At 36.7% G+C, this 22,441-nt stretch overlaps 2 protein-coding genes across 4 annotated transcripts in view; both read left to right on the top strand.

Moving 5' to 3' along the window:
* LOC125253453 (urokinase plasminogen activator surface receptor-like) overlaps positions 1-22,441 on the top strand; it is a 551,125-nt gene that overhangs the window by 17,543 nt on the left and 511,141 nt on the right. The window lies entirely within an intron of this gene.
* On the top strand, positions 603-12,131 carry LOC125253447 (urokinase plasminogen activator surface receptor-like). Of its 3 annotated transcripts, none has more exons than XM_048167402.1 (5): positions 603-718; positions 797-916; positions 1,143-1,274; positions 1,486-1,593; positions 1,692-2,071. In XM_048167402.1, exons 1-5 carry the CDS (start codon positions 670-672, stop codon positions 1,889-1,891), a joined length of 609 nt encoding a protein of 202 aa, XP_048023359.1. In that variant the 5' UTR covers positions 603-669; the 3' UTR covers positions 1,892-2,071. The 3 variants fall into 3 exon arrangements, with proteins under 3 accessions (XP_048023359.1, XP_048023361.1, XP_048023360.1); XM_048167404.1 differs by lacking the exons at positions 797-916; positions 1,143-1,274; positions 1,486-1,593; positions 1,692-2,071 and adding exons at positions 10,465-10,581; positions 10,818-10,946; positions 11,182-11,292; positions 11,428-12,131 and having other exon boundaries at positions 655-718; XM_048167403.1 differs by lacking the exons at positions 603-718; positions 797-916; positions 1,143-1,274; positions 1,486-1,593; positions 1,692-2,071 and adding exons at positions 10,267-10,385; positions 10,465-10,581; positions 10,818-10,946; positions 11,182-11,292; positions 11,428-12,131.

The following is a 22,441-nucleotide window of genomic DNA, read 5'->3' as shown; positions in this document are numbered from 1 at the left end:
ACAGTCTTTGGTTTCTCAGTCATCGAAAACATCCTCTGTAGCACCTTTAAGGATTTATGAAGTCCACATGTCATGCAAACAAGAAACTTCTAACCACAGCTCGAGAGCTGTCCTTCCAACCACATAAATTTGTGATGCTGTTTGCGAATGTTTATTAGAACTATGGTTTCGTGAATCACTGACTTGTTGAACTGTGCTGATAACGACGGAACTTGCAACCATATTTGGCTAATGATGCTTTCAGGAAACGCACCCCAGACTCGTCTGGCACTCTCGAGCTCGTTTCCCCACCCTGTTCCTGGAAGCATACCAACAGTGGGCCTCCAGGAACAGGGTTGGGACACACTGGGTAAAGCATCAGATATCTGAGTCATTGTGCTCTCGTCTGGTCTTCACCAAAACAATCTGCTGGTGCCGCCACTTCCTCTCCAGTTCTCCAGCATGTTGTCTGGGGCTGGTTAATAATGAATGAATGCTTAGGTGGTTATTTTCAATATGTCTGTACTGAAGTATTGCTTAAAAACATCTTGATAGCAAAAGAGTGCACCCTAGACCCATTTTATGGCGCACATACTCACACACACATTTTCTCATGAAGACCCTCCCCTTTTGGTAAGATATAAAATGGACACTGAAACGTATGTTATTTCATTCACCTCCTGATCAAAGATGGATCTGCAACTCTCAGTATTTCTTCTCTTCATTCTTTTCACTGCAGGTACAAAGACAAATAGTGATTGTAATGTAAATGAGAATAATAACAGATCACTGATGCATGTCTGTTTCATTACTACAGGACACTCTCTCAGCTGTTATGAGTGCAAGGGTCTGACAGGTTCTTGTGCGGGACAAACGGTAAAAACATGTCCCAGTGGATCTTCTCAGTGCCAGAGTTTAACAATGGTTACGCAATTCGGTAAGTCCAATACGATTGAAATTTACTGTTATATTTGACTGATGGAGATGCTGCTATAATTTACTTAAATTTGCATTTTCAATCACAATATCTTCTGCATAGATTTTTTATTTGTTTTCTGTTATAGATTATGTTCTGTATTTAAAAATAGTTTGAAGTGAAAAAAAGCTACATTTTGACAATGTTCCAGTTTAATTTGTCTTTCCTGTATTATTTGTGTTTTAAGGTAACATTAATGGTAAAGTGAAGATGAAAGATTGTGCTCCTGCCTGTGATAGTGGGTCCATAAACTTAGGCAGTTCAAAGTCAACTTATTCCTGCTGTGACACGGACCTGTGTAACGTCCAAGATGCTCCAGGTATTGTTCTTCAGTGATCATGTGCAACTGACTATCTTCTTTAAAATCAACACTCATTTTACTTCCAAATGAAATTTAATCAGGAAATAAAACAGAATTTGGCTTTCTGTCATGAACTGATCGAATGGAGCCGCTAAAGGAGTGTTTCATTAGATATTTTACAGAAAATACAGAAAGTAGAGAAAATAAAATAGTACTTTTCCTCCTGTAGATCATCCCAGCACTTTCCCTAATGGAAAGAAATGTTTCTCCTGTGATGGACAGAGCTGCTCAACAGTGAGCTGTTCAGGGACTGAAGACCGCTGTGCTAAAGCAACAGGTAAAAAAACCTGGAAAAGGATGAAAATTGATGTTATTTTTGTATCTCCATGCATCAGCAATTTTAAACATTTGATTTGTTTTCTTTCTTTTCATCAGCGATTTATGGTGACCAGTCATTGCTTCTAAAAGGCTGCATTTCTAAATCCATCTGTGATGCTGCTGTTTCAGCATTTAATAATTTTAACCTCGGGAGCATCTCATGTTGTGAGGGGAACCTGTGTAACGGTGCTCAGAGTGTCTCCCAGAGCTTCCTGTTCCTCTGCTGTTCTCTGCTCTCCTACTTCCTGCTGCACTGAATCCAGCAGCACTTCATCCTACAATCAGACACAAGCTATATATTCAGTACAGTGTATTTTCTCTTAAAGGGACAGTTCACCCAAAAATGAAAATTTGATGTTTATCTGCTTACCCCCAGCGCATCCAAGATGTAGGTGACTTTGTTTCTTCAGTAGAACACAAATGATGATTTTTAACTCCAACCGTTGCAGTCTGTCAGTCAAATAATGCTAGTGGATGGGAACTTCTACTATAAGAGTAAATAAAACTTGCATAGACAAGTCCAAATTAAACCTTGCGGATCGTGACGACACATTGATGTCCTAAGACACGAAACTGAACAGTATTTATATCATTTTTTACCTCTAAAACACTACTATGTCCAACTGCGTTCAGCATTCGCTTAGTAAGGTCTGATCGTGCTCTGACAGCGGCAGTGATGTCTCGCACTTATTCTTCAATGAGTGCCAGACATTGCTGCCGCTGTCAGAGCACGATCAGACCTCACTAAACGAATGTTGAACGCAGTTGGACATAGTGGTATTTTAGAGGTAAAAAATGATTTAAATACTGTTCGGTTTCTCGCACAAACTGATCATTTCGTGTCTTAGGACATCAATGTGTCGTCACGATCCGCAGGGTTTATTTTGGATTTGTCTATGCAAGTTTTATTTACTCTTATAAAAGAAGTTCCCATTGACCCACATTATACGGCTGACAGACGGCAACGGTTGGAGTTAAAAATTTTGTGTTCAACTGAAGAAACAAAGTCACCAACATCTTGGATGCGCTGGGGGTAAGCAGATAAACATCAAATTTTCATTTTTGGGTGAACCATCCCTTTAACTATGCTTACTTATTCAATTGATGAAAAATCTCTCAATATATTTTAGTTTATTTATTTATTTGAAAAAGAACCATGTATAATTTTTTTTTTTTTTTTTTTTTTTTTTACATAAATGTTTCCATTTCATGCATTGTACTGGATTTAGCTAATTTTCATCCGCAGTCATCCAGCAAGTCATTGCTTACATAAATAATAAAATAACACAAACAGTTCCAAAAAACATACACACACACACACACACACACACACACATCCTACTGTATCAGGGGCAAAAATAAATAAATAAAACAAATAAAAAAATATTAAGGAGTCAATTAAACTACAACCATGTTAATGTTTACAGAGTTGGGTAGATTTTAAAAAAAGATTTAAACTTTAATTTAAAAAGACCAATAGATGTACAACTTTGGTAAAGTTGGTTTTATATTCGCACATTCGGACTTCTGATAAATTCAGACTTTCCAATAAATGTGCAATAAATTAATGTTTGCGAATTCTAAGCAGCGACATGATATTGACAAACAACGATTGTCAACTTACAACATTTTTCACAGTCGATCAAAATAGGCAAGTATTGTTTTAATGGCATATTTACTTGTGATGTCCACTGAATTTCCAATGTAGTGTGATTAACAAGGCTATTGAATACGGATGTCCGAATGTGCGAATATAAATCCAACTTTACCCAAGTAGATGTACATCCTTTTACAGTATATCCTAAAGTATTCCAAGAGTAGCACCTTTCACTGAGAAAGACAATAGTCCAAAAGCAGAATGATGAAAAGAAACAGCACAATCACTTATGAATGATAATCTAGATCTCAGAGTTTTTAGAATGGAAAAAAGAAAGCCAAACCATTGTTATATACCATACACAATTGTGAAAAATCTAAAATGGTCAAAACCCAAAAATGTATGTTTCTCCAAGATCCTACAATGATGATAGTGATTAGTTTTTTATCTAAAATTTTTAAAGTAGGCTATGTTTATATTGGGATTTAAGGATTTAATCAGTTTCACCAGCTTGACCCAACATGACAAACAGTATAAGAAAGGATCGTAGCGTGCATGAAAGACTTAGCCTAGCTACATCAATGGAGAGACATTGTCTAATTTGTCCAAAATTTGCCAAGTTATGTTTAATAGTCCTCAACATTTTCTTTACATGTTTTTAAAAGTGAGATTTGAGTCTGAGATAATTTAACTTCAACAAAGTTTGTGTAACAATTTCTATATTTTCACTATTAATAAAAAATATCAACATTGGGAGAATGAACATTTGTTTCAGAGAAGGTCGTTTGTTTTGTTTTCCATTGTTCAGTGCTACATCCTGTGACGTAATTGTTTATGTTTTGGATGTTCACATTTTGTTCTCTCCTCCTCTTTCTCTCTCTCTGCCAAGCAGTGCTTCAAATCATCTGCAGCTGATTCCAATTAGCGGCAGTGTGGTTTACTTGTTGCACAATGGCTGCGTCCGAAAGCCTAGGTAGCTGTGATTTGTAAGGCAGGATTTGTGCATTAAGGCACCTCATGAAATGGATTTCGGACAGACTTCTGAGGCAGCATAAGAGTTTAGTGATCTACAGGAATATAGCACGAGCTTTGGTGAGAACTAAACAAATATTTAATTACTACAGTAGTAATTTCTCACTAGAAATGACATCAAAAGTGGAAAATGTTGGTCAAAAATGTACATTTACTCACAAACTGGCCAGCAAACGCAACTTTCGGATGCCATCTTTATTTTTCTAGCTCAACTGTCACAAGTACAGGATTATGGGATATCAAAGGCAGCAAAGGACACATCTATGCTGCCTTCAAAAATCGATCAGATGAAGGTATCTCAGAAAATAGGAAGTGAAGCTGAATTTGAATTCGGACGTGCCTTGATGCCTTCACACCTTGAAATTTGTTCTCCGAAGGCAGCATTTTCCAGTTTTCGGATGCAGCCAATGTGCCTCAGTTAAAAAGGCTCAAGAGAAGTCCCTTATCTGCTATCCCAGAGACGTTGTTTTTTTATTTGCTATATTGAGCAATTTGCGAAATGTAAACCTAAAGTGTAGGTACAACAACGTTACTGTTGAGATTCTAATTTAGAAAGAAAAACTTTGTGATGAACTGTATCAAAGGCTTTATGCCGTAGGACATACAGCATAAGCTTTTTGAAGAACACGGAAAGCAGAAGCACTTACAAGGCGAACATCTGTGTTTATAAAGCATATACAGTTGTATTTTTTTCCAAAAATGATTGATTGTTTGCTAGATAAGACCCTTATTCCTCGTCTGGTATCGTTTAAAGCAGCTGCACTGAAACTGTAATTTTGACCTTCAACCATTTGGACACCATTGAAGTCCACTATAAGGAGAATAATCCTGGAATGTTTTCATCAGAAACCTTCATTTCTTTTCAACTGAAGAGAGAAAGATATATGAACATCTTGGATGACATGGGGGTGAGTAAATTATCAGGAAAATTTTCTTTGAAAGTGAACTAATCCTTTAACTGTATTAGGATGTCAGTTGCCTTCTCCGCAACCTTGGCAAGTACTGGCAGTATGCTTTACTAACTTCATCAAGATCTCCAGATTTAAAAATATTAGTAACAATGACTTGTTCCATGCAGGAAAAGCTACATTCAAATGACAAATTAATGAAATGAGGAATGACAGGGGTTAAACTTTCTGTGAGTTTTTACAAACATAGTGTCAAAATGATGAGCATCTCTACATTTAGAATTTTTTAATCAGCTAATAACTTTGTTGATTTGCATTTCATTAGTCATGGTTAGATTAAAACCTTGACCCACATCATCAACTGGAAGAATATTTATTTCCCTTATTACAATTTTTTTTCCGTTAATTCATTTAACAGAATTAATAAAACAAACTTTTAAAAGTAGTAGCAATGGCAAAATTTGTGTTAAATTAGCTTTCCCTGAACTTTGAGCTTAAAATTTCCAATAAAATTGGGTTCCTACCAGTGGCGTAGCAAGTCAGCCCCGGGCCCATATGCAAAAAATTTTTACGGGCCCTTGGCTTCGCGGACTTTAATATGAATAAGATATCATCATTAACAGCAGCACTCCATCATTTTTACTTTGCATTGTGGATCTATTTCAAAAATATCAAACAAACCCGCTTTTCAACACAGTCTACGCTTGAATTCGACCAATTTGACTTTGGAATTTCAGAATGATCATAGCATCATTTCAGATGCGGTGAGTGCGAAGATTAGTCCAGTTATGAATTAATTATTCTGTCACAGACTATTTTAATGCACATGTTTTATTCCTAATAAATTTACTAGAAGTTTCTTCTCTAAATTTGTTTCCATTACATTTTATGTGCATTTTATTTCGTTGAATATAAAGTAGGCCTATCCACCCCAGCAAGAGTACGAGTTACATTTATTCAAATTTTGTGCATTATCTTAAAATGTGCAGACATAGTCATTTTTTCAGAAAATCAATAAGACTCATTTAAAATTCTATATTACTGACATTACTGCATGCATACGTTTCAGAAACCCGCTTTAAAAATGACAGAAAAGCAAATACCGGTCAAATACAATAGATCATCGCTAAGACATGGCATGGACCATTTTATGGTCCATTTATTCAGATTCTTAATGATTTTCAGTACATTTAACATAGATAAGCTATAGCAAGTTATTGACAACATTATTTCTATTATACTTCATTTTTCTGAACATATGTACACAGGTTGTCTCGCGCACAGACGCACGTGCGAGACTTTGAAAGTATTTGGCTGCAGAAAGACGCGTTCTTCAACGCATGCTTCGAATTATGTGAGTAAAGTATTTATTTGGATGTTAAAGTTTTATTCTGAGTGAATTTGAGGCTGGGGTCCGTGGCTAACGGCTAATTCTACACTGTTGGAGAGATTTATAAAGAATGAAGTTGTGTTTATGCATTATACAGACTGCAAGTGTTTAAAAAATGAAAATAGCGACGGCTCTTGTCTCTGAGAATACAGTAAGAAACTATGGTAACTTTAACCTCATTTAACAGTACTGTACATTAGCAACATGCTAACGAAACATTTAGAAAGACAATTTACAAATATCAGTAAAAATATCATGCTATCATGGATTATGTCAGTTATTATTGCTCCATCTGCCATTTTTCGCTGTTGTTCTTGCTTGCTTACCTAGTCTGATGATTCGGCTGTGTGCAGCTCCAGACGTTAACTGGCTGCCCTTGTGTAATCCCTTTCATAATGTTGGGAACATGGGCTGGCATTATGCAAATATTGGGGCGTACACCCCGACTGTTACGTAACAGTCGGTGTTATGTTGAGATTCGCCTGTTCTTCGGAGGTCGTTTAAACAAATGAGATTTATATAAGAAGGAGGAAACAATGGAGTTTGAGACTCACTGTATGTCATTTCCATGTACTGAACTCTTGTTATTTAACTATGGCAAGGTAAATTCAATTTTTGAATCTAGGGCACCTTTAATGCTGAATCCCTATTTTTCACCAGCTTCCATAAATTCTCATTGAACCATGGTGAATTATTTTTATGCTTGATTTTTTTTCTGAACTCTAACAGTAAATTAGAAAATGAATCCTATTAAAAATGTTCTTATGACACAATCACCAGCTGGTGTGCCCAGGATAAACACCAGAGGGCACCAAAAAGTCATAGGACTAAACATGATGTTACTTTGCTGCAACTTGGTTTTAATTAATAATATGTTAATTTAAAAATATTCACATTATCTGGAAACTGTGTAAACAACAAATGGAAATGGAACAAGTAGTTAGACTAAAAGACTAAAAGACTTTCTTGTTTCAGACGAGCTCTCATGGCACTATGGAGTGTTTAAGGGAAGCTTCCTCCTGCTCTTCTCTCCTCTGCTCTTCTACTTCCTGTTTCTATAGAGAAGATCACCACAAAAACTGAATATGAAACACAATTGATTTTATTTACTGAATAAAGTATATTTGTTGCTCTGCTGTTCTTTGGTTTAAGGAACTTAAATTATGTATTTTATCAAGATACATATTAAACAAAATACTGCATCAGCACTAACATAAAAGTTATTATAGAACGTAATAAAGAATTAAGGGAAAAGAGTGTGCTAAACTGCTGTAATAAAATATTTACATACGTATTAGACATCTTTCTGTTATTTCTGTGAGTGACTGGAAATTTGGTTTATTTTGGTTGTTCAACTAGTAAAGTTTAAAAAGGTTGAAATGCTTAGAAATAATGACTATAATCCACAACTGCTCACATTTACATTTATGACATTTAGATTTTATCCAGAGAGGCTGCAAAATTGTCCATGTTGCAGAAACAGAAACACATATTCATTATACACACACACTGATCAGGCATAACATTATGAGCACTGACAGGTGAAGTGCATAACACTGATTATCACAGTACCTGTTAGTGGGTGGAATATATTAGGCAGCAAGTGAAGTCCTCAAAGTTGATGTGTTAGAAGCAGGAAAAATGGGCAAGCGTAAGGATTTGAGTGAGTTTGACAAGGGACAAATTGTAATGACTAGACGACTGGGTCAGAGAATCTCCAAAACTGCAGCTCTTGTGGGGTGTTCCTGGTCTGCAGTGGTCAGTATCTAGCAAAAGTGATCCAAGGAAGGAACAGTGTTGAACCAGAGACAGGGGCGGCCAAGGCTCATTGATGTGGGGAGCGTAGGCTGGCCCGTGTGGTCTGATCCAACAGACGAGCTACTGTAGCTCAAATTGCTCAAGAAGTTAATGCTGGTTCTGATAGAAAGGTGTCAGAATACACAGCGCATCGCAGTTTGTTGCGTATGGGACTGCATAGCTGCAGACCAGTCAGGGTGCCCATGCTGACCCCTGTCCACTGCCGAAAGAGCCAACAGTGGACACGTGAGCATCAGAACTGGACCACAGAGCAATGGATAATGCACTAAGCCACAAAGCAAAAATGGTTCAGGAATGGTTTGAGGAGTACAACAAAGTGTTTGAGGTGTTGACTTGGCCTCCAAATTCCCCAAATCTCAATCCAATCGAGCATCTGTGGGATGTGCTGAACAAACAAGCCCGATCCATGGAGGCTCCACCTCGCAACTTACAGGACTTAATGCTGTGGTTGCTTCATGATAAGAATATAATCATTGTGTAGTGGCTTAATTCACTGATCTTATGACTGAATTTAATATGAGCAATATCTCACTAACTTTGTCTTATTGTGGTTCATGTAAAGACCCAGCACAATTTTAACCAGAAAATCTAAATGAGTTTTAAAACAGACCATACACTAAACACTTTAAAATTCTGGCAAAACTTCCTCACACACAGACATCAAGAATCAGCGTATGAATCTCAGCAATGGTGACATGCTTAATGTCGCAATGCATTCTTTTTTGCATGATGCACCCAGAATGCATTGTGGCATGAAGCATGTCACCATTGCTGAGATTCATACGCTGATTCTTGATATCTGTGTGTGATGAAGTTTTGCCAGTGTTTTCAAGAGGTTAGTGTACAAAGGGTATTAAAACTCATTCAGCTTTTCTGATTAAAACCGTTTTATCATTGTATTTCTAAAAGAGAGCCAACACAAACGTAACATTTTATTCATATAAATCATAGTCATTCGACCAGTGAATTAAACCACTACATGATGATTATATTCTTATCATAAAACAGCTGACTGCAGCTGATCACATTTTCTCTTGTCGTTATTGCCATAACAAACAGCTACAAGATCCACAAAAAACTAACACTAAAAAAGTCAAAAGTAAAACTGCCTAACTAAAGCAAAGACTGACCTCGATCATGGTGACATCAAACAAAACTATTACTTTCAACAAAATATCTACATCTAAACCTCTGTTAATTCTCAATAACAACTTTTGTAGATATATATACATATTTCCCAGCCCTAATTTTGAAATTTATCATGAAAAATTATGAAAATTACAATCAAAGAAAGAGTAGAAGAAAATTTTAAAAGTAGTGAATGAAGAGGAATAAAATACCGATAAAATAATGTGCATATGTTACATATAAACAAGTCTAGCTAAAATTATCAAAATAAATTTTAAAACAGAATAAATAAAAATAGTTTACCAAGGCGCATTATGAGAATAACGCAGCTGTCAGCTATGATTAGATGGGACAGGGGGAAATTGGGCTTGTTTTCATTCCTTTTGGGCGGGTTTTGAATGAGCTTTGGGCTGGAAATTTTTCTGGGACCTGGCACTCTCGAACTTGTTTCCCCACCCTGTTCCTGGAAGCATACCCACAGTGGGCCTCCAAGAAGGGAAACACTGACTTAAAGCATCAGATATCTGAGTCATTGTGCTCTCGTCTGGTCTTCACCAAAACAATCTGCCACAATCGCCACTTCCTCTCCAGTTCTCCAGCATGTTGTCACCTGGGGCTGGTTAATAATGAATGAATGCTTAGGTGGTTATTTTCAGTATGTCTGTACTAAAGTATTGCTCAAAATATCTTGATAGCAAAAGAGTGCACCCTAGACCCATTTTATGGCGCACATACTCACACACACATTTTCTCATGAAGACCCTCCCCTTTTGGTAAGATATAAATGGGCACTGAAACAGATGTTATTTCATTCTCCTCCTGATCAAAGATGGAACTGCAACTCTCAGTATTTCTTCTCTTCATTCTTTTCACTGCAGGTACAAAGACAAAAAGTGTTTGTGAAGTTACTGAGAATGGTAACAGATCACTGATGCATCTGTCTCTGTTTTATTAAAGGACACTCTCTTCGCTGTTATGAGTGCAATGTTGTGATGGGTTGTGCAGATCAAACGGTAAAAACATGTCCCAGTGGATCTTCTCATTGTGTGACTTCAACAGCAGTGGTACAAGTTGGTAAGTCAATATGATTGAAACTTACTGTTTTGAATGAATTTACAATTTCAGTCACAGAACATTCGACATATATTTCTGATATTTAAGTTGTTTTCTCTCAGATTGTTATGATTTTGTATTTAAAAAAAATAGCTTGAAATTTAAAAAAAAAATCTTTTTGCCATATTTATAAATACATTTTCCATCAAAATAATGTGCAGTGTAATTGGTCTTTCCTGTATCATTCATGTTTTTAGGTGACATTAGATCAAAAGCGACGATTAAAGATTGTGCTCCTGCCTGTCAAAGATTGTCCGTGAACTTTGGCGTTTTAAAGACAACTGCTACCTGCTGTGACACGGACGAGTGTAACCTCCAAGATGCAGGTATTGTACTGACCATGAGCAACTGACTATCTTCTTTAAAGTCAACACTCATTTTACTTCCAGAGGACATTCAATCAGGAAATAAAACGCTGGGTGTGGCTTTCTGTTGTGAACTGATTAAATGGAGCAGCTAAAGGAGTGTTGTTTTGACAGAAAATAAAATTAAATATATATATATATATATATATATATATATATATATATATATATATATACTTGTTTTCCCTCTGTATAGATCCCAGCAGTAAGGTCCCCAATGGAAATAAGTGTTTCTCCTGTGATGGGAAGAGCTGCTCAAATATAGTGACCTGTTTAGGGACTGAAGACCACTGTATTAAAGCAACAGGTGAGAAACTGGAAAAGAACAAGGATTAAAGTCATGATCTTTTAAACTCTCTTAGGTTTAATCATTTGACACAGATCACATATACCAATGTCCAGCTTAGACTGAATCAACCTTTGTTTTCTTTCTTTTCATCAGCGACTATTGGAGGCCAGGCAATTGTTGTTAAAGGCTGTGTGTCTAAATCACTTTGTAATGACACAACATCAGTTGATAATGTTCAGGACATCTCATGTTGTGAGGGGAAATTGTGTAACGGTGCTCAGAGCGTCTCCCAGAGCTTCCTGTTCCTCTGCTGTTCTCTGCTCTCCTACTTCCTGCTGCACTGAATCCAGCAGCTCTTCATCCTACAATCAGACACAAGCTATATATTCAGAACAGTGTATTTTCTCTTAACTATCCTTACTTATTCAATTGATGAAAAATCTCTCAATATATTTTAGTTTATTTATTTATTTGAAAAGGGACCATGTATAATTTTTTTTAACATAAATGTTTCCATTTCATGCATTTTACCGGATTTAGCTAATTTTCATCCGCAGTCATCCAGCAAGTCATTGCTTACATAAATAATAAAATCACAAACAGTTCCAAAAAACATACGTACACACACACACACACACACACATCCTACTGTATCAGGGGCAAAAATAAATAAATAAAACAAATAAAAACATATTAAGGAGTCAATTAAACTGCAACCATGTCAATGTTTACAGAGTTGGGTAGATTTTAAAAAAGATTTAAACTTTAATTTAAAAATACCAATAGATGTACATCCTTTTACAGTATATCCTAAAGAAAGCCAAACCATTTAAAATTTTATATATACCATACGCAAATGTGAAAAAAATCTAAAATGGTCAAAACCCAAAAATGTATGTTTCTTTAGATCCTACAATGATGATAATGATTTGTTTTTTATCTAAAATTTTTAAAGTAGGCTATGTTTATATTGGGATTTAAGGATTTAATCACTTTCACCAGCTTGACCCAACATGACAAACAGTATAAGAAAGGCTCGTAGCGTGCATGAAAGACTTAGCCTAAAAGCCAAACACGATACCAGACGAGGAATAAGGGTCTTATCTAGTGAAACGATCGGTCATTTTTGAAAAAAATACAACTGTATATGCTTTATAATTTTTGTTGTACTTTGTGCTACCACAAAACCCTTATGTTTTGTAAGTTATCTCCTTTTGTATATACTTTTGTTATTGTTTTTCTTTACCTAAGTTTATCTTGTTAATCATTTGGGGAAGGGTTAGTAGAGAGGTGGGTGCCATTTTCTTTATATCTTGTTTTCTCTTGTTTAAGCTAGTTAGGGAGTTAGTGTATTATTGTATTTTGGTTTCTTTTCTTTTGTAGATTAGTTATTTTCTTCCTAAATAGTTAGAGGGTTTATGTTTGTTATTTTGGCCTTGCCCCCTCTTACTTGGGTAAAGTTGGTTTTATATTCGCACATTCGGACATCCGTATTCAATAGCCTTGTTAATCACACTACATTGGACATTCAGTGGACATCACAAGTAAATATGCCATTAAAACAATACTTGCCTATTTTGATCGACTGTGAAAAATGTTGTAAGTTGACAATCGTTGTTTGTCAATATCATGTCGCTGCTTAAAATTCGCAAACATTAATTTATTGCACATTTATTGGAAAGTCTGAATTTATCAGAAGTCCGAATGTGTGAATATAAAGCCAACTTTACCCAAGTCCCCCTCTTGAAGCCTTAATCCTCCCACATCTGTACAATAAATGAACTTGTTTTTGATATTGAGTTGCCTTTGGTCTTTGTTAAAGCCCTGGGGTTGGGAATAGAGATCGCTAAGACATGTGACCAACTGGGGGGCAACGTCATCAGAATGCAAAGAATTATGGGTATGTTTGGCCCGTTTACATGGGCTGGCATAGCAGGCTAGTGTTCTGGCATGAAAATAATTAAAAATTAGCGTGAAAAACAGAAAATAATCCTACAGAATGCAGCGGGCTAAAGAAAACATTGTCGGACCATACCGCCTAAAACTAAATCCTAATGCAAAGACGAGAAAATATAGGGAATCAAAGGACTGGATCCTTAGGCCGTGTCCACCAAAGCGTTCACACAGAACGCGTTTTTCTATTCCAATGCACTACTTTCCCATTGTTTTTCTATGTAAACACGCGCTTGACGGACGTGCATGACCGTTGCGCTCACGTCTCGCGTCTTTTGCAGCGCCTCACACATGAGCGCCGCGTTTTTAAGACGGCGTGTCAAGTTAAAAGAATTTCAACTTTTACACGCAGCGCTGCTCATCAATGTCAGTTCCAAAACAGTGGACCAATCAGAAGAACTTGGAGGCGGGGCAAGCGTTGTGAGTTGGCATGACAACTGTTTTATATGACGGCAACATGGCGGAGGAGGCGCTCATTATTATCTTATTTTCTTTTTTTCCATGTCAAAACTTGTATCTGTAAATTCTGCAGTTTGACTATTTCTATTATTTCCGTTATTGTCGTTATTGCATCACGTCTCAAAGGCGCGTCTCGAGACTCTCGCGTTCTATGCTGCGCTTTTTTTAAAACCACTCCTGAGCACTGCGTCTCACGTTTTTAGACGCAAAGACGCGTTCTGTGTGAATGGCCCGGGTGTGTCTCATACGTCCTGAAAAGTGAAGCTGCGGGCTCGTTGATCGCCCCCTGGTGGCTGGATGCAGTACAGGTCATAAACCCCGCCCTCTCAATGCAGTTGAATGAGACTTCAGTGAAAACTTAAAAATAAATTCTGCTTCAAATAAAACTTTCTGAAAGATGGTTTTGGTCATTTAAGGTAGTTGTTATCACGCTGATATATATTCAATTGTTCGTTTTTGTGATAATTTAGATTTTAGCTAGCAATTTGATGCTATAAAAACAGGGCGTGTCGTCATGATTCGAAGTTGATTGACAGCTTGTCTGAGGACTGTCAGAGCTTCGAGGGGAGATTGAAGATGTATAACTAACTATTAATTTTCGATTTCTTTGTTATTTAACACCAACAAAATGAGTTGTTCAGCAGTAAACTGTCCTAACCGACCTACAGGATCTGACGGATCACTGAACTTTTTTCTGTAACATTAAATGTGGGCGTTATAAGCTAATTAATAAGCGTTATTAGTTAAGATAACACACCTAATGTTAACCATGTCGGGAAAAAGCAGGTGATCGTTATCTGGCAGTTATTTATTATTTTTATGGGTATAAAATAATAATTAGCAGGACAAAACTAATGATAGCCTTCTCTAATTACAGCAATCGATCTCCTGTAACGTTAGTTGAACTTGATTTAAAATGGCAGGACCTTTCTGACGATTTAGAGTTGTTTCTAGTGGCATATTATATTGAGTTTATCTACTGAATTTGCTGTTTCAAAAATATTATTGCTCTAGAAACAGAATAGCCTATTATTTTATAGGTAGAATTTTAAATTGCGTATAATTTTTATAGTCTATTTAAAATACATGAATGATGACGCATTCGTCTGGGCGGAAGTTTGATACCGCGACTCCGCCTCCGGGCTCCACTGACGATTCCTTCTGCGCATGCCCAGGCTCCAAACCTTTTTTTTTTTTTGACGTAGGCCTATTGCGTAACGTGTCAGCGCCCATTCGTCGGCCCATTTTGGCTTCAGTTCATTACAATGGAAGGAAGCAGCATCGCGTCGTCCATCTTTTTTTACAGTCTATGGAACGGCCCCTTAGCCAGCTGAAAACGCTAGGCGCTCTGCTTAAAACGCCTGTCTGTGAGCGCTTGAGGGGCCGTTCACACAGAACGCGTCTTTGCGTCTAAAAACGTGGTTTTAAAAAAAGCGCAGCATAGAACGTGAGAGTCTCAAGACGCACCTTTGAGGCGTGATGCAATAACAACAATAACGGAAATAATAGAAATAGGCAAACTGCAGAATTTACAGATACAAGTTTTGACATGGAAAAAAAGAAAATAAGATAATAACGAGCGCCTCCTCCGCCATGTTGCCATTATATAAAACAGTTACATTGTACATTATATAAAATGTCATGCCAACTCGCAACGCTTGCCCCGCCTCCAAGTTTTTCTGATTGGTCCACTGTTTTGGAACTGACATTGATGAGCGGCGCTGCGTGTAAAAGTTGAAATTCTTTTAACTTGACACGGCGTCTTAAAAACGCGGCGCTCATGTGTGAGGCGCTGCAAAAGACGCGAGATACGAGCGTAACGGTCATGCACGTCCGTCAAGCGCGTGTTTACATAGAAAAACAATGGGAAAGTAACGCATTGGAATAGAAAAACGCATTCTGTGTGAACGGCCCCTGAGAGCGCTTCTGCAGCGCAGCGTTTTTTTCGTTGAGACGCTTTGTTGCTATGATACGGAATATCCGCGGCACTGTTACTTATAACTGATTTTGCAGGTAATTTGTTTCAGACTAAAAATGTTGACACAATGTGGAATTACTTGCTATGTATGTTCGGAGACCAGCAATATTAATTTCTCATCCATTTTGTTTCGTTCTCTGTTTGTTGATGTCGCTGTACAGCAAGAATGTTGTGACAGTTGGTCGGTGTTGTATTTGTCCCGCCCCTCCTCCATTCTGATTGGATGGCTGGCTAAAAGTGACAGTGATGAGCGCAGCGTTTTAACATTCTTCAACTCGAGGCGACCAGTAAAAAACGCCCAGCTCTCAGCGCTTGAGCGTGAAAAAGAGGCTCAGCGCCTCGTTTTAAGAGCAGAGCGACTGGTTGTGTGTGTAAAGACTGGTTTCTTTACACACACAACTACATGATATTAAGTGTTAGTGCATACACACACGAAGTTTTCAGTAACTTCAAGTCGCTGCAGCAGGCCCAGGTCTTTTTTACAGATGGATGGGTCCAGGACCTGGAGATTGTAAAAGTGGGGCAGAAAACTGTTGTCCGTTCAAAGGTATGCTAATGTTTTAAGCACCACACTCCTCGCTCTCTCTCTCATCTATCTGCGTGCAGTCAGAATTCAACAAACCAGCGTGTGTATGGAGTTTCTTTTGTGTCTTTTTTATTCAAACAAACATATTGTGTTTGAGAGTAAAACTAATTATTTTGTAATTAAAAAATATATATATTGCAAAAAAAGTCTTCTTAAGGCTCAAAAATAAAGAAGTTGATAACAGAATTATTTGCAGTGCGTGTAAATCTTTGAAAACCTTTATTTTTCCTTGCGCACTTCGAGAACTTTTCATCCCAAACCCACACATTTTGCTCTCTTTTCTGCTGTCTTTTTTGCGGGTCAAAATATTTTGCTTGCGAGGTGAATAGGTTTGCAAGTTGAAAAGTTTTGCGAATTGAAAATTTTTGTTTGCACGTGAAGCTGTAGCTCAGTGGGCGGTCTCTACCAACCAGGATGAAAGGCATTTTTCTATTGGTCATCCTCGATTGAAGTGACAAGTTGGCCACGCCCACTACGGTTTCCAGCCTCTGCTGCTGCCACCGAGAAGATAGATAAGAGAAGCGAGAATGGCGAGCAACAGGTCGTTTACTGGGTAAGATAACTAATTTAATATCATAAACGCAGTGACAAGTAAACTGAATGATTCTCTCTTCTTATGCTGTCCCATTTAAATACTTAACGTTGGCTAGACCAGTCTGTAGTTAGTGTTACCGTTGACTAGATTTTATTAACGTTAGCCAACACTAGCAGCCAGAGCCACCATTAGTAACGTTTGCCGTGTGGTCGATGTCCAGTGTTGCTAGCTGAGCTGACATTCATAATCACATTTGGATTTTCTCAGCGTAAAGGTTGACATAATGTGGTGTAATACTACAAAAAAATTATAATCATAACCTTTATCTCCATACCAAAATCCCAGATGGCCAGACAGTGATTCATCTTTTATAAATCGTTAAAATATTAATGTCTGTGACGCTGTGACCATGGAGACTGTTGTATAGACTGTAAGTATTTTAAACGTGTAACTTTAAAATGATAAATGTTTATTATGAATAAATAGCGCTCATAAACGGCCGCGGAGATGGCATTCTCAAGTCAAACTAGTCGGGGCTTGGACCCAGAAACGGAGTTCCTTACGTCACGAGTTAACAAGCGGATATTTTTACCCCAGAACCTAGGCCCAACTCTACGAACATCGAAAATAGTGCCTCTCAACCTTTACGCTGAGAAAATCCAAATGTGATTATGAATGTCAGCTCAGCTAGCAACACTGGACATCGACCACACGGCAAACGTTACTAATGGTGGCTCTGGCTGCTAGTGTTGGCTAACGTTAATAAAATCTAGTCAACGGTAACACTAACTACAGACTGGTCTAGCCAACCTTAAGCATTTAAATGGGACAGCATAAGAAGAGAGAATCATTCAGTTCACTTGTCACTGCGTTTATGATATTAAATTAGTTATCTTACCCAGTAAACGACCTGTTGCTCGCCATTCTCGCTTCTCTTATCTTCTCGGTGGCAGCAGCAGAGGCTGGAAACCGTAGTGGGCGTGGCCAACTTGTCACTTCAATCGAGGGTGACCAATAGAAAAATGCCTTTCATCCTGGTTGGTAGAGACCGCCCACTGAGCTACAGCTTCACGTGCAAACAAAACTTTTCAATTCGCAAAACTTTTCAACTTGCAAAACGTTTTAGCTTGCAAACCTATTCACCTCGCAAGCAAAATATTTTGACCCGCAAAAAAGACAGCAGAAAAGAGGGCAAAATGTGTGGGTTTGGGATGAAAAGTTCTTGAAGTGCACAAGGAAAAATAAAGGTTTTCAAAGATTTACACGCACTGCAAATAATTCTGTTATCAACTTCTTTATTTTTGAGCCTTAAGAAGACTTTTTTTGCAATATATATATTTTTTAATTACAAAATAATTAGTTTTACTCTCAAACACAATATGTTTGTTTGAGTAAAAAAGACACAAAAGAAACTCCATACACGTGTGTGTGAGTGAGTGAGTGAGAGAGAGAGAGAGAGAGAGGCGCGGGCGCGTTCGAACAGTGGAAACATAAAAACATACTTCGTCATTTTGTTCATATCTTTCAAACTGCAAAGTGTTTACTTATATTTGTGTACACTCACACTCTAAAAACTAATTCAGGGGACCTTTAGTCATTACTTGAATATATATATTGTTGTGAAATAAAAAATCAAGTTCTGAAATTCTGTTAGACTTTTTACTTTTAATTGTTATTTTATTGAGCTTGGATGACACACAAATTATGCCTATTGATTCGATATACTATCATGACTTGTCATAGTTTAACATTTTCAGTTAATCAAAAATGTATTTAATTTTATGTTCTGTTAATGTAAAATACAATCTGATGACTTGTAAACGTGTTTCATTGTTTTGAGTTGTATGAACACTTCTTTTAACTGGGCTGGGATTTATATTTTCCATCATGCTTTGCCCATGGCACTTGAAAGGGAGAGTAAATGCTAAAATTAAGTGTTATATAATGTTTTTTTGCACAAGATTAATGATAAGGGAGATTTAGCAGAAATTAGGGTTTTGATATGCTAATTTCGAAGAGTTAATGTGTTAATGTGGGTTTTTAGAGAGTTACCATCATGGTGACAAGCGGTGGTTGGCTTGGTAAGATGTTGTTACTTAGAAATGCAGGTTTATTGTGTCCAAAAAGTGTTTTCACCTTACTTAAAACATTATGTTGGATCAACTTAAATAGTTGTATTCATGTTGACAATTATTAAGTTCATGTTACTTAGAAGTGTGTTTTTATTGTGGCAAAAAAACGTCTTCACCTTACTTAAAACATTATGTTGGATCAACTCAAAATACTGCTTTGAATTAATGTAATTCTCCCAATTGGCTTAAGTTAAAAATTCTAGTGGAAAACGTTAACATATTTTTTTTTGTTGAACCAATGTTTTATTTTTTAGAGTGCACATTAAAACACAACATTGTGCTTTTCTCAAACTGTAAACTTGTCAAACTGTAACCCACAACTGTCACCCAACCAAAATCTCTCTCTCACACACACACGCTCTCATACACGCTGGTCTGACTCACTGATAGCAGTCTGGTCTCTAACTAAATTGTTTATATCAGTTGTAATTTAAAATGCCAAAACTTCTGCAGTGCTGTAATATTATAAACATTTTTTTTTTTTTAAATATTATGCAGAAAATGTTCTGTCAAGGTCATACAGACTCACACAGACATCAAGAAACAGCGGATGAATCTCAACAATGGTGAAAAAAAAAAAAAAAAAAATTCAGATCAACTCACAACATCACAAAACAAGCTACTAAAGTAAAAAAAAAAAAAAAAAAGCTTTGTTGATTGACCTTTTTATGCTTTTAAAATGAAGGTATTTGATCATAATAATTCAGGAAATACCTGTAAAATAACAGCGTTTTTTGGTTTATTTAAATTAGGATATTTTACTTTAATTCTACAGGTTTTTTTTGGCTGCCATTCATTTGACAGTTTTACCATTTAACTGTTTTGTTACTGTTTGATTACTGATTATTTTTGTAATTTTACATTTGTTTGTAATTTAAGAAAACAGAAAAAAAATACTGTATAAAAATACAGTACATTTTCTGTAAAAAAATATGTGAATTGCTGTAATTTTTCATTAATGTCTTAACACATAAAATAACAGCCGAGTTGTTAATTTACATACATTGTTTGTAATTTTGCAGAGTTTTGAGTATAATTTAAAATAAAAGAAAATGACTGTAAAAAATCAGTTATTTTCCATAAAATTAGGATTTTTTTTTTTTTAGTGTAGGAGCCATACAATTTACTGATGACTTAATTTAAACAAAAAAAACCCAAAAAAAACCAAACAAAAAAAACTGTTCTATTGCGCTCCTGATTTGGCAGTGAAATTGTGAAGATGTGAAGGATTCTATGGTCCAGTTAGTGTTTTCACCCCATAATGGCGGCCGCGCTACCGGAGCGCCATCTAGTGGTTGTTACCCAAAAAGTATCAAAGTGTCGCTTCTTGAGTTCTAAGCTCTTTGCTCTAAGCTCTTCTGAAACTTACAGGATATTCTTGTAATATGATGACCTCTTATATGTCAAAAGCTCAAGGAAAATTTAATTTCTCAGTTCATCACCCCTTTAAAATGTTTTTATTGAACTCTAAATAAATAAGTTCATAGTAACACGAGTTTTAATTTAGTGCATGGTATCTTTACAGTAACATACTGTAGATTACAGTAAATAACTGTACAATCAACAGTGAATTACTGGCAACAGTGCTGCCAGTATTTTACTGTAAATAAGCCCGGCAAGGTCTAACAGTGCACGTACATTTATTCCCTTTCCAACCACTTCATTCGCTTTCTCTACTGTACTCAGGAACAGCACAATTGAGTTGTTCATTCTGGACGCCGCAGACACACTGCCCTCCAAAGGTTTGGAAATGTCCAATAAAAGTGGAGTTTTGGACAATATTGGCATGAATCCTTTTTAATTTGTGATAATTTTGCATTGATAAGGGACAACACAAACTACAAAATCATATTTTATTACATAAGTTTAGGGGGGGCATGTCTGACTTTGACATGTATATATTGCCATTATTATGTAATCAAACTGAAAATTATTATTGCTGGTAATGTCAAGTTATTTGCAAGGTATTTGCAAGGATTTATGCTGATATTGTCCAAAAACACACTTTGCCAGGGGTGTTTCCAAACTTTTGGAGGGTGGTGTACAGTCCTCCACACTCCCCACACCCAACACCTTCACTCCGTGGCGTCGCGTGAGTGAATCTAGAGCATTAGCTCCCTGAGTCGCCATGATTCCAGTACAAAGACTGGTTTAGGTGCTCAGAATAAATAGGTTCATTTCTCTGTTAATTTCACAACAAAATAAAACTTTAACCCAACAACAACAACAAGAACAAAAAAGGAAAAAATAATCTTTTAAAGCCATGGCGGGCACAAAAGACCACACACTCACTCAACAAACGCCAGCACATGTGCACAGAAAGAAAGAGAGAGAGAGAGAGAGAGAGAGAGAGAGAGAGAGAGAGAGAGAGAGAGAGAGAGAGAGAGAGAGAGAGAGAGAGAGAGAGAGAGAGAGAGAGAGAACACTGTGTCCAACACAACATGTGTTAACTGTCATCCAATCACATTGCTGCTACATCACTCCACAAGCCGTTAAGCAAGTTCTTGCCTCTTTCTTCATCAGCGGTGGATGGCTTAACACACGGTTGTGTTAAGATATAACACAGGTTGTGTTAAAAACAACCTGTGTTATATCTTAACACACCCGTGTGTCTAGTTAAGGACGACACATTTTGTGTTACTTTTTTAACTCAACCAGTGTGTTATTCTTCTTAACACAGGCAATGTGTTAAAATATTTAACACACTAATGTGTCATAAATAACACAATTTGTGTCATAGATGTGCTATTTTTGACCAGTTAAAATGGATGCAATACACACTCTTAGAAAGGATGTGTTAAAACCGACTCAAAATGTGTTCAATTCTTACACATCAGTGTGTGAGTTTAGGGACAACACTTGTTGTGTTAATTCTGACACATTCACTGAATCAATGATTTTAACACAGTAAATGTGTCAGGATGGTGATCTGCTGTTAACAAGCAGAATCAAAGGAGAAAATCACAATTTTAAAATCACCATCACAAAGATGAGTGTTTGCTTTAGTTGGGCTCTTGATCCTTGTCTTTTAAATATCAGATTTTGTTTGGGCTGCTTTAACTGTGTTATAATAGCCAGACAAGCAAAGAAAAAAAAAAATGATCAGGTGGTGTTGGTTATGTTTTCACATAATCATTATTTGATCCGAATCACTGAACTCATTTAGAGCCCAATCTCTGAGTTAGATTTACATTATTGATTACAGCAGCACTGTGATTCTACAGCACAAGATCAGCTTTATCAATATAATCCAAAGGATTTCTTACAAGTTGATTTTTTAAGGAAGCACAGATGTATCCTTTGCTGCTTTTGATTGCTGTGTGACAGCTGAGCTTAAAATGATTTATTATTAAAATTGAAATGTAAATGTTTAACCAAAGGTTTCCTCTTTTGATTTAATTTCTAGCAAGATTTTACTATTGTAGTAATTACATTCGCTTAATTTTCTTCAAAGCTCTCTCTATTTTAGCATCTATCATTAGCATCACACCTTTTCTCTTTTCAGTTAATTAACTGCCTCTGTG

The sequence above is a fragment of the Megalobrama amblycephala genome, linkage group LG18 (assembly GCF_018812025.1).
Source record: "Megalobrama amblycephala isolate DHTTF-2021 linkage group LG18, ASM1881202v1, whole genome shotgun sequence".
NCBI lineage: Eukaryota > Metazoa > Chordata > Actinopteri > Cypriniformes > Xenocyprididae > Megalobrama > Megalobrama amblycephala.
This window is presented reverse-complemented; position numbering and strand designations above follow the sequence as displayed.

What these genes read in the sequence shown, in the direction of transcription:
- LOC125253447 (XM_048167402.1), top strand. Translation starts at nt 670, where the DNA reads ATGGATCTGCAACTCTCAGTATTTCTTCTCTTCATTCTTTTCACTGCA. An exon ending in TAACGTCCAAGATGCTCCAG is followed by an intron (nt 1,275 to 1,485) that starts GTATTGTTCTTC and finishes TTCCTCCTGTAG; the next exon opens with ATCATCCCAGCACTTTCCCT. An exon ending in CCGCTGTGCTAAAGCAACAG is followed by an intron (nt 1,594 to 1,691) that starts GTAAAAAAACCT and finishes TCTTTTCATCAG; the next exon opens with CGATTTATGGTGACCAGTCA.